Source organism: Bos indicus x Bos taurus, chromosome 4, assembly GCF_003369695.1.
Source record: "Bos indicus x Bos taurus breed Angus x Brahman F1 hybrid chromosome 4, Bos_hybrid_MaternalHap_v2.0, whole genome shotgun sequence".
Taxonomy (NCBI): domain Eukaryota; kingdom Metazoa; phylum Chordata; class Mammalia; order Artiodactyla; family Bovidae; genus Bos; species Bos indicus x Bos taurus.
The window spans coordinates 72618682-72634809 of NC_040079.1; the positions used below are offsets into that span (position 1 = coordinate 72618682).

Genomic DNA, 16128 nt, shown 5'->3' on the forward strand with positions numbered 1-16128 from the left:
ACTCCTGGAGCGAGGCAAATATTAATAACACGCAAATGAGTAAAGCTGCCGCCAAACTCAGAGCCGTCTGGTCAAGCCGAGCTTGGAGTGGAAGACTCCAAGGAAGTGTGGTTAACACCTCCAGGCTTCAGTTCATTGAGTGTCTTCATGTGTCTCCAGGTTTCAGTTTTTCCCTCTGGAAAATGGACTTGTCAGTTAGCTTCTGCTACAAAACAAACCAGCCCAAAACCTAGGGGCTTAAAACAATGGGCACTTATTCTTTCTTACAACACTGTTGGTTATCCATTTGCTTTTGGTTCTAGTCCTGCTTGGCTGGTCTCTCCAGTCACTGATGGCTGGCTGGGGACTGATGCTCCTGGAAAGCCTCACTCACATCTCTGGTGGGAAGGTGGGTGGTTTCTGCTTTGTATTGTCTCTCATCCTCCAGGAGGCTAGGCTGGGCTCTTCTCATGGAGATCTCAGAAAGTGCTCCTTCCAAAAGTTGCAAGTGAGGGCAAGTCCCAATGCTAACACTTTTCAAGCCCCTTCCGTGCCATGTTTGTGAATGTTCTGATGGCCAAAGTAATTCACCTAGTTAAGTCCAGATTCAAGGAGTAGAAGGAGATACCCATCTTTCAGAGGGAGGAATGGCAAAATCACACTGCAAAACAGCCTGTGTATAGGCAGAGAGGAATTTGTATGAGCGCTGTTTCTTTTTCTTTCTTTCTTTTCTTTTTTCTGTACCTACTACAATCGTGTTTTGCCTTGGGCAGAATTTCTTATAAAAATATATTGTGGCTGTCATGAGAATGTGCCTGGAAGACTTTCAGCTGAGGGAACATAATGGACCGCAGATCCCAGCTGCTGGGCTCTAAAACCCATTGCTGGATTTGCAGTGAGGTCATGTGCCAATGACAGGGCAGGACAGAGATACTAGGCAGACTCATTCCTGTCCCGTGACAGCTGACTTTGGCTCCTGGACTCCCCATTGCCCTAGCCAAGTTCATGGACTGCATAGCTGACTAGAACATTCTCACCCACGCATCCTCCCTTGTTCCTTTACTCAGGTCAGACTTGCATCGCGATCTGATGGCTCTTGCAGCCTAGCCTAGCTCTGTCCCCATCTTCTCCCGTAGGCATTTCCACTAATAAGAGCCTTGCACCTTTAATCCTGTCTTGGCATCTTGTTCTCGGAGCATCAACATGAGTTAAATTCTCTGATCCTCTGTACTATCACTTCTCTCTGCAACCAAATTATGCTGCTTTCTACCTTCCACATTAGCTCTTCATGGCAGCTAAAATTGGCTCAGCAAACATGGAGCCAAGTCTGACGGCAAGGGTGGTCTTGGGCTGCTGAAGATAACTGGGTTTGCTTCCGGGAAAGTGGTCTTTCTCGCAGGTGTAACTACATTTCCATGATGCCACCATGGGCAAAGATCACCTCTGTATCTCATCCGGACAGGAGTCCCAGCATCTCTGCTCCTATCTTGATTGCATGATGTCCTGGATGCTTAGAACAGATACTGTCTGTTAAATACCAACTCTATGCATCCTACCAAACTTTAAAAACTCTGTCTTTCATCCTCTCATCACCAAGAGGTTTGTATTCTTGTCCCCATTTTACAGATGAAGAATGACTGGTTCAGAGTAATTTCAAGACCTATCCCAGAAAGCTGATACATCTATTGTTGGTGTAAAGAGTCACAGTACATTTTACTTTAAGTTCCATCAGTGACTCTCCAGGCCCTAAAGGGTTCAGAATATGAGCTCTGAGTACCAGTCTGCAGAAGCCAGGAGGCTGCAATCATGCAAAGACTCTAGGGTCCTGAAGCCAGACATTTCACGCCCTCCAAAAAAGGCCTTCACATTCAGTTGCTTAGGGCCACCTGGCATGTTCTTTTCATTCTCTCCTGCCACTTGGTATTTTTCCCCTAAACGCATGACTTGGAACACCACTCCCCCTCATTCATCACTCCCTGCCTCAAAGGCAGGCTGCCCTCACTCCCAGTCATCTGACCATGGTTCCTTCCCCACGCAGAGGTGACAGGCCCAGCCGCCTTATAAGTCGTCGACCTCCTCCGCCTACGGCTCACAAACAGCTTTCCAAGCGCTTTCAGCCAAGCGCCTGACAATTTACAACCAGAGTGGGGCTGTCACGGCGCCTTTGATGCCTCCATTGGGGCCATGGGCTCATTCATCACCAGCCTGGGAAAGCCGCAGGGGCTGTTTCTATCTCTGGGCTGCCCGGACCCACGGGGGTGGCGGGAAACACGGCACAAAGCCACTTGCCTCTTTGGATCCCTGGGCAGCTTGGCACCCTCCCACCCTCTTCTACCTGAGTTCCCAAACCCCGCTGCAGGGTCTGCACCAAGATCCCTGAAGAAGGAATGCACATTCAGAGGCGAGGCTATCAGAGCCTGTGGCAGCACTGGTTCTGTCGTTTGGTTCAGTTTTGACCTGATAGTGTTTTTCCGGTCTGGTGTGGTGGGAATGGAGAACATACCAAGCATGGGAGGATGGTGGGTGAGGCAGTCCAGGGTTTCCCAGCCCCCGGAGCGTGCAAATGAGGCTGGGGTTTGGGAGTAAAAACTTCCACTTCCAAGACGGCAGAAGAAGGAGCCCTTTTGTTGCCCGTCCTCATGCTCTGGCTTTCGAGGAGAGACTGTAGGTTACGCCTGCTGGAAAAGCCCAGAGCCCTCCTGGAACCTTGTTTGGAGTTATCTTTAGTAAAAAACACAGTTAGCTCAGTTCCTGGCTGGTGTTGACCTTCAAGGCTCATTTGGAGAGAAGATTATCAAGAAGAGGACTCTGTGTGGGCTTGTCTGGACAGTCTAGGATATTCAAAATGTGATTTTACCAGCTAATATGGAATGCAGTCTGCAAACTGCCATCTCACACATCAGGGGACTCTGTACTGCAGGAAGCCACAGGATACACTTATCAGAAATGCACTGAGGGGAGAAAATTGACCAGGAAGACTGGAGCTAGCACAGCCTCTCCAGTCATTGATACCCAGCGTTCTTACTCTTCAACCATCTTCCCCCACCTCTCAGGGCAGGAGAACAAAGGAGAAAGCAGGAGGGTCTAGAAGAGCAGGACATGAGGAAGAGAATTTCCCAAGATGCACTGGAGCTACCCAGTAGCCTTAGCATAGATTTAGATTCACAAGAAAGTGAGAGTGTAAAGTTTATGGATCATCTCTACTGCATTCCAGGGACCAAACTTCTCTTAATAGAGGTGGGTTTGATTTATGTAGAAAATGGTGTGAAAGTCCAGTCCTAACTATCTAAGACAACTGTTTCCACCCATCAAACAGATTCTGCTGTTGGGGTTGGGTTAGAACTTGTCACATGTTCAAGGCTATTATTGATTTGATAGGGGCCTCAGCAAGAAGCAGATGGCAAATTAGGATAATTCTGGGAGGTTTAGTTGGAGAAGGCAATGGCACCCCACTCCAGTATTCCTGGAAAATCCCATGGACGGAGGAGCCTGGTAGGCTGCAATCCATGGGGTCGCTGAGGGCCGGACACGACTGAGAGACTTCACTTTCACTTTTTACTTTCATGCATTGGAGAAGGAAATGGCAACCCACTCCAGTGTTCTTGCCTGGAGAATCCCAGGGACGGGGGAGCCTGGTGGGCTGCCATCTATGGGGTCGCACAGACTCGGACACGACTGAAGTGACTTAGCAGCAGCAGGGAGGTTTAGTAAAGGAACTATTACAGTGTGTACACAGGGTACATGAAAACCTCAAAGGATGGTGCAGTATCTCAGGCTAGGAAGAATGGACCTCCCTTTCCACTCCTAGGCCTGGAGGAGCCAGAGGGAGTAGTTCCTAAAACCAGAACCAGGGACAGAAGGTGCTGTGTGCAGGGGGCCACCTTATAGGAACGGAGACCTTCAGGAGGTGAAGGGGCGCATTCAGCTAACCGGAGGGAGGAATCTGGAGGATAAATACCTGGACTTCTATCTCCCCCCTCATTCCAGGGCTTCCCATGAGCCAATTGGAAGCTGCAAGGCAAGGGAGCCGTTGATATCCATGGAAGTCAGCCTCCTGGTGAACAGAGCAGGGTGGGGAAGGCTGGAGGCTGGATTTGAAGAGGCGAATAGCGTCTAGAACAGGGTTTAACTGTTTTGATATCAGACTCAAACCCACTTGATTCTTAGCATTATGCTGGGTATACCAATGAGGAAAATAGGGGGACATTTGAGAAGCATAATACAGGAGTTTGTATTTCTATTGCTTACCCAAGACAGTCTTTGTCCAGGGTCCTTTGTCCTTTGCACAACCACACTATGTATTGGGACTGTGTCCAAAGTCACCTAGAGCTTAAAAGTGAACCTCAAAACCCGTCAAAGATAAACTCAGAGTGAGACTATCTCACTGGGGACATCTGAAAGGGAGACCAGCTCTGGTATTCAGCCTTGCTCCAGACACAGGACACTCCCTCAGCAAGCGTCACTGCCCTCCCAACTCCAGGAGGGACCACCTTCAGACTCTGAAGAAATGGGAGACTTGCTATTAAGAAACCACAGAAATGAAGCTGATCTGGGGAGCTATTCATCTTGTGGTATTTAGACAAAATAGTTAGTGGAAAGACGGTTGCTGCTGTTGTTGTTCAGTTGTTCAGTCGTGTCTGACTCTTTGCAGCCCCATGGACTACAGAACGCCAGGCCTCCCTGTCCCTCATTATCTCTTGGAGTTTGCCCAAGTTCATGTCCACTGAGTTGGTGATGCTCTCTAACCATCTCATCCTCTGCTGCCCAGAAAGATGGTACTGTTTTCCAAAAGGCATATTAACCCAAAATCACAGGGGACTTTATTTAAAAATAATGGTGAGTAGATTGTGAGACAAAAAGCAGGTCAAAATATCCAAAAGAACTTGTATCCCACTTGTATCTGCCTTTCCCCTCTTCTCTGCTGCCTTTTGTTTACAGGCAATTAAGTTGTGTAAAGTGAATTAGATGCTTTGTTTTAAGTAAATACTTGGTTTGATTTATTCATATTACTGATGGCGTGCTTCTCTGGGAGCTCCTAGTTACTGGTCCTAAGTCTGAATTATCTATTATAACTGCTAACCCACAGTACGGTCTTGCCATGAGTCCGAATAAATAAAGAAAAGGCAGAGTCCAGAGAGGGTCTGAAAAGTCCTGTGGACCTGTCACCAACGAAGATGAACGTGTTGTAGAGGAGAGCAAAATAAAAGTATTTTTTAACAGAGTAAGGAAATGGAGAAGGGAGATACAAAGAGGAAAGAAAATGAAAGAGAGAGGAGAAAAAATGGTGAGGAAGGAAAATTTCTCACCGAAAGAGATAGTTCAAATCAACTTATTTTATTGAGCATGTCTCCAGTGACCATGATCCTTCAGTCCCCGCCAGACTATAGCAGAGGAGTCAAGGGCCCCTAAAAGGGGTGACGTGACTGCACATGTCTCAGAAGGCAAATACCTGAAGATGAACTTGGTGCATGTCGAGGGGTTGTCATTAATGTCTTCCACAGTGAAGGTTATCTGCTTGCGATTCTCTTGACCCCCGGAGGGTCTATCCTTCACCAGAACCTCCAGAGATATGATGGGATTTTGTCTTAATTCGCCTGCATCTCGGTCTATTCTGCGTGCCACTTGGATGGCCCCAGTCACTAAGAAAGCAAAGGTCAGAACATGGAGAGAAATGAAGAGTCAGAGACAGATGAAGACTTGGAGTAAACTGGAAAAGAACGTTTTGATGTGAGGACTGGCTTACAAAGAAAATATCCTCTACATACATACAAAAAAAAAAAAAAAAACCCTTATGTAAGTTCCTGTCTTGGACATTGATTGGTCTGGGTTCTCTGTTTAGGAGGCTTCAGGGTTAAATAAAATGCCCTTTTAAAATGAATTTCACCTGTTTCTACTTTTTGTGGCCCCTAGAGACTTAAAAATTACAAATCTGACTTCTGTTTCTTTTGGACAGTGCTGATCTGGGTTCTCTGTTTAGGAGGCTTCGGGGTACCCTCACAATAGTGAACTCATTTGCCCCTAGACACCCACCTGCCTCAAAGGGGAAGTAGTGATACAGCTGTCACACAGGACCCTGTTCAGTGACCCCCAACCCCTAGACCAGCTGCTTTTAGTACACCTATTATAGGAAATTCCCTGCTGGCCCAGTGGTTAGGACTCTGTGCTTTCACTGCTGAGAGCCTGGGTTCAATCCCTGGTCAGGGAACTAAGATCCAGCAAGCCATGAGGTGCAGCCACAAAAACATACCTATTACTCCAATAACTTGTAATAGTCTATAGGGAGTTGGTGATGGACAGGGAGGCCTGGCGTGCTGCGATTCATAGGGTCTCGAAGAGTCGGACATGACTGAGCGACTGATCTGATCTGATCTGATACATATAAAGGCATGCCTCAGACCAAAAGAGAAAATATTTGTAAAACAAGCCAAATGGCTGAATTAAAGAATGCACAAGGATGTATGTGTTTGACTTACACTGATTGATCATGAAATAGCTGTTGACAGTAGTGATGCTATAGAGAAGGAAGCTGGTAAAACCTCTGTCATCAGGGTCCTCCGCTGTGATATGGGCCACGATGATTCCTGGACTCAGCTCCTCAGGAATTGTGTACATGTGCGTCAGGCTGGAACAGAATTTCAGCAGACACGGCTAATTTTCAGGGGCACAGGAGGGTGGAGTCTGGGAGGTGGGTATTTTGGTTCAAGCTAAATATAGTGCTGAGCTGTTGGAATTGCATCAACGTTGTTTGGGAGGGAGAACTCAGCAGCTGAAAAAGAGGGGTGACTGCCTTTTGTGTTTCCAAAGATCACGTCCCTGTGGATGCAAAGAAGTCACCACGCTGTGATGGCAGTGATTTATATCGGCTTCAGTCCCTGCCTCCACGCAGGCCTGATGCCATTTCAGATCAGTCTCAGCATTCACATCTTTTAAAATAAGGATCGTTGGCCTGTCCAGCTGTCTTCTCTTCTCCCAATATGTGTGCAGAAGTCCCCTAAATTCTTTTGAAAATCCCTCTGGACATAATATCCAAAGCTATGGTTTTCTGACACCCATCCCATAGCTGCTGCTAGAGGTTCACAATAAATTGTAAATTGTGAACCTTCTCTGTTCTAGTGCCTCTGCTCACTTTTTAGTTCTTTTTTTTTTTTGGCCGAGGAGGCAGAATTCACGCACAGAACATGTATGCTTGTCCAAGTTGTGTTAACCATGAGGTCAGTTCTCTGAAGGGAGACATGAGCCCCCCGCCAGAAGCCAAGGTCAGCACACTGCCCTCCAAGGATGACTTCTTACAAGGTAACCCCAAATTACCAACTTACCCACCTTCCTCAGACTTCCACTGCCTTGCAACAAGACAGATAGGTTTGAAGTGTTAACTGCACAACTCGGTAATTGAGTAATTTTGCATGTGCCAAGGGAGGCTTATTGTTTAAAATAACTCTGCAGAAAGTCCTTTTGTGGAGGAAAAATCACTTCTGTGGGGCAAATAGTCATCTCTAGTTTCCTGGTCTCCTAAATTTGGGTTTTCCCACGCGGGAGCTTCTCTAAGAGGGGAATACTATAGCCCGTATCTAAAGGATTGAATTCCTTTCATGAGCTCAGAATGCCTCTGTGGTTTCATGCCATCATCTGCAGGGCCAGAGGGAGGAGAAAGGGGAGGGGACCTCTGGGGGAGTCAGAGGCAGGCCCTCCCAGGCCAGGCTTCTCCCCAGATCCTGGGCCTGCCTTCACTTGTGGGGTGACCCCCTGAAGGCTCACTCCACTGTTGGGGCAGTAATCTTGTTCAGGCCAAGAGGCCACCCCAGGGCTCTGGACCTCTCACCACTGGTGGTCCCACAGAAGCCACCATTCATCCATTTATTGGCTGGACACAGCTCATTCTCAGGGAAACTGTGCCACCCACTGGGGTCCAGGGATGGACAAAGTTGGTGTGGCCAGGGAAGCAGGGGTGGCAGGAACCAACAGCAGAGACAGAGGGGAAAGGGATTCGGCTCTGGCTTCTCAGGCTGCACTAAGTCCTCATTCTACTGTGTGAGAGCCCCTGTTTCTAACATGTAGGGTTGTTTGAGGAAGATGCTACATTGAGGGGGTTCTGTTAACTTCCAACAAAGAGGTTGCTAAGACAACCATGCTACCTTCACAGCCTCACCCTTGCTACCCCAAATGTGGTCCCTGCCTTTCTAACCAGCTTCCTGAGGATGCGGCATCTGCAGACAGACCTCTAGCCCCTCCAGACCACTGAATTAGGATCCACATTTTCAAAGATACCCAGGAAATGTGTATGCACTTTAAAGTTTGAGAAAGACTACCTGTGCAAGGAATTGGGCTTCCCAGTGGTGCTAGGGGTAAAGAACCTGCCTGCCAGTGCAGGAGACATAAGGGTGGTGGGTTCGATCCCTGGGTTAGGAAGATCCCCTGGAGGAGGGCATGGCAACCCACTCCAGAATTCTTGCTGGAGAATCCCATGGAAAGAGGAGCCTGGCAGGCTACAGTCCATAGGGTTGCAAAGAGTTGGATACAACTGAAGCAACTTAGAACAGATGCGTTGTAAGGGATCACTAGAGGGAAAAGCCACACGTTCCCAGCCTCTCATAGAACAGACAGGAAATCCCCTTCCTCCCAGACTCCTTTTTTTTTTTTTCCTAAGACAGTGGTTCTCAGCTGTAGGTGATTCTGTTGCTTGTCACAACTAGAGGAACGGCTGCTATTGGCATGTAGTGAGTAGAGACTAGGGATGCTGCTTAACAACCTGTGATGCCCAGGACAGCCCCACCACAGAAAGTATCCTTCTTGACATGTCAGGAGTGCAGCTGTTTAAGACCCTGTTCTGTGGGCTCATCTAGTCCATGCTGGGTGCTCCAGGAACTCAGGTCCCATGAGGAAGACTGATCAGGCTATTGGTGAAGATACAATTACCCAGATATAACATCCTTTCCTTGGCTGACTTGATACTGAGCCTGGCAGAAGAGAAAATCTGTGGTTTATTTGGCTTGAGGATCCAAGGCCCAAGTGTGTATAAAATATCACTTAACTTAGAAGTGTCACCCTGAGACCACAGTAGAGATCTGCTAAATGCACTAAAACCAGGACCCTGGCAGTTCCCTGATAGGGGAAGCTCTGATATTACCACTCCCCATACTCTTCTCTCCATGACACTGGCTCACCAGAGCCTGGGCCCATGGCCACACTCAGGGGAAAGGTTGTGAATCCGGGATGACCTGAGATGGTGTCTTTTAAGCCTCTGAATTGTGTCTACACTATCTGGCACCAGGTTGAAAGGACTGTGAGTGAATGCAAAAGGGGTGGGCAAAAAATAGAAAGACCCCCCTGCCCGACTCTAAAACAAGGATCTCTGCAAAAATATAGAGCACTCTGCCTTTGATGTAGCTGGTGAATGTAAGTCAGGTACTCTTATACTCAGCTGCCCAGCTTTCATAATGGCAGCATCCTGGAGTGCATGTTGCGAGTCCAGGAAACACTGAGACATTTGTCACCATCCAGGAGTACAATGGTGAGACATTTTCAACAACAGAAATAGTACTTGCATTGATTGTGTTCATTGCAGAACCTTAACAAACAGTCAAGAGAGGAGAGTTGCTTCCCTATTTTGCATTTCTACTTCATACTCAAACTCAGTCTACTCAAGTCCATTTGAGAAATGAATTGTGTTAATACTGAACTAAATAACTTATGTTTAGTCTCAAGTTTCCATTAGTCATGAATGGATATAAGAGTTGAACCATAAAGAAAGCTCAGCACCAAAGAATTGATGCCTTTGAACTGTGGTGCTGAAGAAGACTCTTGAAAGTCCCTAGGACTGCAAGGAGATCAAACCAGTCAATCCTAAAGGAAATCAACCCTGAACATTCATTGGAAGGACCGCTGCTGAAGCTGAAGCTCCAACACTTTGACCACCTAAGGTGAAGAGCTGACTCATTGGAAAAGAGCCTGATGCTGGGACAGATTGAGGGTAGGAGGAGAAGTGGGCGGCACAGGACGAGATGGTTGGATGGCATCATCAACCGAATGGACATGAGTTTGAGTAAACTCAGGGAGATGGTGAGGGACAGGGAAGCCTGGTGTGCTACAGTCCATGGAGTCGCAGAGTCAGACATGACTGAGCGACTGAACAACAACAAATGTTTAGTCCAAGCACTGATTTGGGGGAAAAGAAGTATCATGGTTCAAGGAAACCAGGAAACCCTCAAAGACAGTATCTAGTTTGAAACTGAGCAAACCTGTTGAAGGAGCAGATGGCTGAGGGACTAGGTTGGCTCTAACTGAGCAGCCACCCTGCCCCCTTCTAGATCACAAGTCCTTCTAGACCACAAGCTCTTGCAGACCCATCCCTACCAACATCCAGGGGAATACTCTGAAAGAAAGTCGACTATTTTTTCAAAAAAATGTTTAGACAGTCACATAGTTCATGCTTCCTGTCTGGGATGGAGCCTAACAGGTTCATCTCTCAAACTGAAAGTAAGAACCAGAGTTCCAGAGCCATCTCTGGGGGCCTCACCAAACAGCCAAGGTCATGTTCTCTTTGCGCAGAGGCGAACTGCTTTATTTTGAAAGACATAGTTCAAACCAGATGTCCTACAAGTTCTGTCCCGTGGGTGAACTTGATAGTCTGCTTTCCCACCTCACAGACTGGGAAGGGGATCACAGAACATGTCAGCTCCAGCCCCACCACCATCACCTTCCTCTGGGGATCACTGATGAATCCGCATTGCCATGTTGGTCAATACTTGAGTCCGAATCCAGGCTGGGATGTCACAACTGTTTATAAGCTGCCTGTATTGTGCTCCTGCAGAAGCCTGTCAGCAGGAATGTACTGAGTCATCCTTCTGAGCTTAACCTGGCAACAGGCATGGATGGGAAGTATTTCATGGGAGTATCTCTGCTGCTGTTCCCTTCACATTGACACCCAGCATCTGGGCTATAGACTGTGATAATATCCAGAAGTTTCACAACTGTGATGTGTTTTGCCAAAAGGCACTGTTAGCCTGTGAGTGGCTTTAATACCTCAATCTCAGAATACTTTGCAAGCATTCTACATAGTTCTGGGGCCCAGTGGCTTTTTGTTGGTGGGATCTCCTGAGCTGAATTTATTCCATGAATACGGTGAACTGAGGCAGAGCATTTTGCCAGTTTCCTTATGGTGGTTTTTGAGCCTGGCTCAGAAACTGGGGCAGGCAGAATTTTGTAACCAGTAAGTCAGGCTGTTTGCAGAGTCATATGCTAGCTCAGAGTCCCACCTCCCTCTCCTAAATCCTCCTATGGGTGACAGGCTCTGGTCTCCCTTTTGTGCCTACGCTACTGCCGGGCACACTCCCACAGGCTGTCTCCACCAGATTCAATTCCTCATGTCAGCTGAGTGGAGGAGCTGCCAGACACAGGTCCTGGATCCACCACAGCAGGAAGAAACTCAGAGCACCCAGCAGTGAGCAGATCCCTTAGGCATCATCAAAACAGCCCTTCCCTCAGTCAGAGACAATGATATCCCAAGAGTGGAAAATGATATCCCAAGAGGAAGAAAAGTGTCTGGACTAATGACATTCTCTAGGGTTGTGCTCTTACTAACGGTGAGTGCGTTATCCTATGAGTACCTCATATTTACCTTCTACATGTGCCCATTGGCAGGCCTTGCACAAAGCCAAGGCATGTGGCCCCCACCCCCTCCCCAACATCCTCAGAATCCCATGGTGCACATGTCTTCAGGCTGTGGAGGCAGGGGAACTGAGGTGGAAGGTGGGAGTCCAGAGGCCCAGGTAAAGGACCCTGATGGTCTGGAGCCTCTTCCCTCTCCTTTTCCCTCTCCTCCAGGCAGGGCAAGGGGCAGCCCTCCACCGGGGATGAAATGAGTCTGAAGAGACTTGGCCACTTGAGGCCCCTCCCCATGCCCCGAGGCCTACTTGGTGAAGCGTGGGATCTCATCATTGATGTTCACGATGTTCACGTGCAGCTCCGTGGATGCTCCGAGTCCTTGACTATCTCTCACTTCCACGATGAGATGATAACTGTCAGGAAACAGCCCAAGTCAGGCAGGAAGTCAAGCTTTGCTGACACTACCACAAATGAGGTGGAGGGAGTGGGGGAAGTGTCTTTCCCCTTTCTGGCCACCCCCTCTCCAGATGCCCCTGCAGAGTTAGACCTTCTTCCCTCATCTCTAAGACCCTTCCATTCCTCATCCTACAGTTACTGTCCATGGCCCCATCTCACGCTGTCCACGTTGCACAGTCTGTCCTCATCCTTCTTCATGACATCCCAGCAAAGTGCCTCTACACCTACATAAAGAAACCAAGGCTGCCGCAGATGAAGTAACTAGCCCTGCTTTTCACACCTGGTGCAGAGCCCAGAGCCAAACCCCAAGACCTCTGTGTTTGCATCCTTGAACCCTGGCCTCTCCTCACCTCCTTCCTCAGAGGCCTGCTTGCCTCTACCGTTTTGCTCTAATGTCAGTGGACAGCTCCGATGGTTGCCTCCCTGGAGCCAGAAGGGCATCCAAGACAATCCTCCAGATGCCCCAGGGACCCTCTCCCACACCTGCATCCCTGTGGTCCAGAGAGTAGGATTTTTGGACAGGGAAGGAGGCCTTCTGGATGATGGCCTTGTTCCCGATCCCTCTTTGGAGCTCACTACCCTCTGAACCTGGCAGCAAGGCCACAGAACACTCAGGGCCTTCCTGGCTGCACCAGGCCTGCTCTTGGACCCTCAGATAAAAGGTACTTCAAGTAAGGTCATTGGCAAAGGCTACCTGCTGTGTCCTGCTTCAAAGTCAAATTCTGTTGTGGAGAGGAGAGTCCCGTTAGCAGACATTCTGAAATTCTTTGAAGGGGAAATCAGGAGATACTAAAAAAAAAAAACAAGGGAAAAAGCATAACTAAGCACACCTATGCAGCTTTCCCCAGGAAGTGAGATTGTTCACTTCACATTTTATATTCATGGCCTGTAGAACCTTTTTGATGCAACAGAATGAAGGCCCGAATGGGCAGTTCTCTGGCTTAATGGTTCTTGATTCAAGAAAACTCTGAATCAGTTGGTCTGAGTCTTTGATCCTGATCTGTAGTACCCTGACAAGCTGGCCACTGGATCCTACTTCAATTACAGACAATGCACATAAACAGCCCCCTGCTTCTGAGTCCAGCATCCTTATCCCAACCACAATATTCTCACTTCTGGCTTTTATTCAATGTCTTGGCTTTAATCAACACTGTTTCAACACAGCTCCCATGTATTAGGAAATAGGACAATCCTAAAGGAAATCAACCCTAATATTCATTGGAAGGACTGATGCTGAAGCTCCAATACTTTGGCTACCTGATGTGAAGAGCTGATTCATTGGAGAAGACCTTGATGCTGGGGAAGATTTCAGGCAAAAGGAGAAGAGGGGATGACAGAGAATGAGATGGTTAGATAGCATCACCCAGTCAATGGACACGAATTTGAGCAGACTCCAGGAGATAGTAGAGGACAGTGGAGCCTGGCATTCTGCAGTCCATGGGGTTACAAAGAGTCAGACATGACTTAGCAACTGAAAAACAATAACAAAGCAAATATGATTCAGTCTCTTCCCTTAAAAGAACTTGGGACATGATGTGGTATGAAAATGTTCACAAGCATTGTTCATTGAAATGATGGCAGAGAAAAGGGAAGAGACAAGTGCAAGAGAAAATAACCTTAGCAGGTACTGGCGTCAAAGTTAGAAGCTAGCTTGGACTCTTTAACATTAGATTGCAGAGCTGTGGCAACTGGTCAAGTCTTTGTGCAAGTTGGGGAGTTGAGAGCCTGTCCTCCTTGGTTCCCAGTACTCAGCCCAGCTCTCTTGTGGGCCCCGCTGCACAGCATCACTTGCTCTGAAAGGGACACAGGCTTATTTGTTCATCCCACTAAGGGCCAGTCCATAGGAGGCCCACCCTGTCCATCCATGGGTGCTCATCAGGATCATGGAGTCCCTTCCTTGCTCCCGTGATGAAGTCAAGAATTGGGTGAAGGCCGTGGATCAGAAGAGCTGAGTCCAAGTTCTGGATCTCACCTCAGGACCTGGGACAATTCCATTCCTTGCCTGTAGTTTAGGGATGAGACCACCAACACATGTTATGGGGAGGATTAAATCAAATGCACACAGTATAATGAAGAGGGCTGCAGCAACATGTGAGGCTTGCATATTTATAGCCATTTATTCCAAAAGGCTTTAAGGGTAGAAGGTGTCATTATTTGCAACTAGGATGAGGGACGATCCCTGATCAGATCAGAAGTGAAGGTTTTGTGACCAGAGTCACAGCCCCTGAAGTCTAGAATCAAAGCAAACGCTAGCCAAGCTTTCCAACCCAGTGATTTTCTGTGTTGTGATCGCAGCTGAGCTCCCCATAGAGAAAAGAGAATGCACAGAAAAGAGATGAAAGCTCTCCTTTGGGGCCAATATAAGATTCTAAAACCATTTTTAAGTGCTTACTTTCTGTTTATTATTTAATAACATTTTCTAGCTGTAATGAACATATTTTTAACACAAAAATTGGGAAAGACAGAAAAGTTTAAAAAAGAAAATATTAATCACCTATAAAATCTCATCATTTTCATGACTAGCCTTCTGTTCTTTTCTATGTAAACATACACTCTACAAAAAAAATTGAGATGATGTTCTAGTCAAAATCATAATATTTTGTTCTTTTGATTTAGAGCTTGAGCATTTGCCCGTATTCTTGTCTTATTTTACAGCCTGGTTGGTTAATGATGATACATTCTACTGTAACGGCTTGTTTTACGAAGTCTTCCTTGCTGGTTACTTAAGTGCTTCCAACCCATTGTTAAGAGGAAATATTTGGGCAACGCCAAGGACTGCCCTTCTCTCAGTTCCTACCACACTCCCTCTCCAAATTGTATGAACACCTTGGCAGCACTCAGAGATGTGATACTTATCCCAAGCCCCCCACGGATTGACTGGTGGGGCTTGCAGCTGGCAGCATGTGGAGCAGTTCTGGCTCTGTGAGCAGAGCCTTTCCTGCAGAGAATCCTCACATATCCATATATCAGAGGTCCAAGTTGAAGGTGCTGGAATGTAGGGTTCAGAGCCTGGCAAGGCATTTAGTACATGCACCTGAATCGGTTGGCCTTTTCGCATGTGTTTTAAAATGCTCTAGGAGATAGGTCCCCAGATCTGGTTGTTTTCCAGACAGTCGAAGTCTTGGGATACGGAGATGACAGACAGCCCTGCTCTGCTGAAGATGATGGTCAACCAAAGGAACATACAAAGAATATTTGGACCAGGCGCTCTAGGAGAGATAAATGTAGGATATGATGGGACACAGAGAAAAGACTCTTAGATCCGTCTGGAATGTGAGTCACAGGTCGGAGTCTTTGAGTCATGAAGTGGCTCTGGATCCAGACTGGAGCCAGACTACTGAATCTGAATCCTGGTTCTACCACTTTCCAGTTGTGAGAGCTTGTGCAACAAAGAGGAATACTAAGACATGCCCCATGGAGTGATCACGCAAAGTTCTAGAACAGTGCCCAGCCATGATAAGCCCTCCATGTATGCTAACTACTATTGTCCAGTTAGAATGTGGGATCCATGAGGGAAAGGGCTTCATTTTATTCACTGCTCTATCCCTGTGCCTAATACCTAGTAGATGCTCAATAAATATTGGTTAAATATTGGGACTTTATTCTAGCCTTTTCCCATCATTCCCACCTTAAAGAATCTTAACAAAACAAAAAGACAACAATAACAAAAATCTTGCCAGAATGTGGGGAATTTCTTTTAAATTTTTATTAAGAGGCTGACTTCCTGGAATCCTGATTTTTTTTTTCTTTTAGATCCAGGCTAATTTCCTTTATCCCTGAACTTACAAGCTTGTGTTAATGGGAATAGCAGTTTTGTACTTAGAAAGGAGATGATATCCACAGACTAAAAATATTGTGTCATGTGGCCATTTGCCAGCGACTCAGCAAAGCTTTCTGTAAAACCTGGCATTCTCTCCCCTTTTTAAAGGCTTGTTTAATCAAAGCTGCTCCCTTGATATTCATTCTTGGAAAACAGAAATTAAATAGAATGAAAGGCAGTGGCAGCCCCTCTCTGCTCCAGCACTGGCTAAGAAAAGTCCTGAGTAATCAGATCAATTCGGTGAACCAACGCTTGTCAGACAAGCTCTCTAG

The 16128-nt window shown here is 47.1% G+C and overlaps 1 protein-coding gene and 1 long non-coding RNA gene across 2 annotated transcripts in view; one reads left to right on the forward strand and one right to left on the reverse strand.

Annotated features, from left to right (window-relative positions):
* Positions 1 to 16128, forward strand: part of LOC113891544 — a 59987-nt gene that overhangs the window by 32531 nt on the left and 11328 nt on the right. The window lies entirely within an intron of this gene.
* The window catches only part of CDHR3 (cadherin related family member 3), a 68791-nt gene that overhangs the window by 19594 nt on the left and 33069 nt on the right, over positions 1 to 16128 (reverse strand). The window contains exons 5-8 of the mRNA XM_027539683.1: positions 12731 to 12825; positions 11889 to 11993; positions 6453 to 6601; positions 5429 to 5618 (exon numbers count right to left, since the gene is read on the reverse strand). Coding sequence (XP_027395484.1) covers positions 5429 to 5618; positions 6453 to 6601; positions 11889 to 11993; positions 12731 to 12825 — 539 coding nt within the window. The remainder of the gene's footprint in view (positions 1 to 5428; positions 5619 to 6452; positions 6602 to 11888; positions 11994 to 12730; positions 12826 to 16128) is intronic.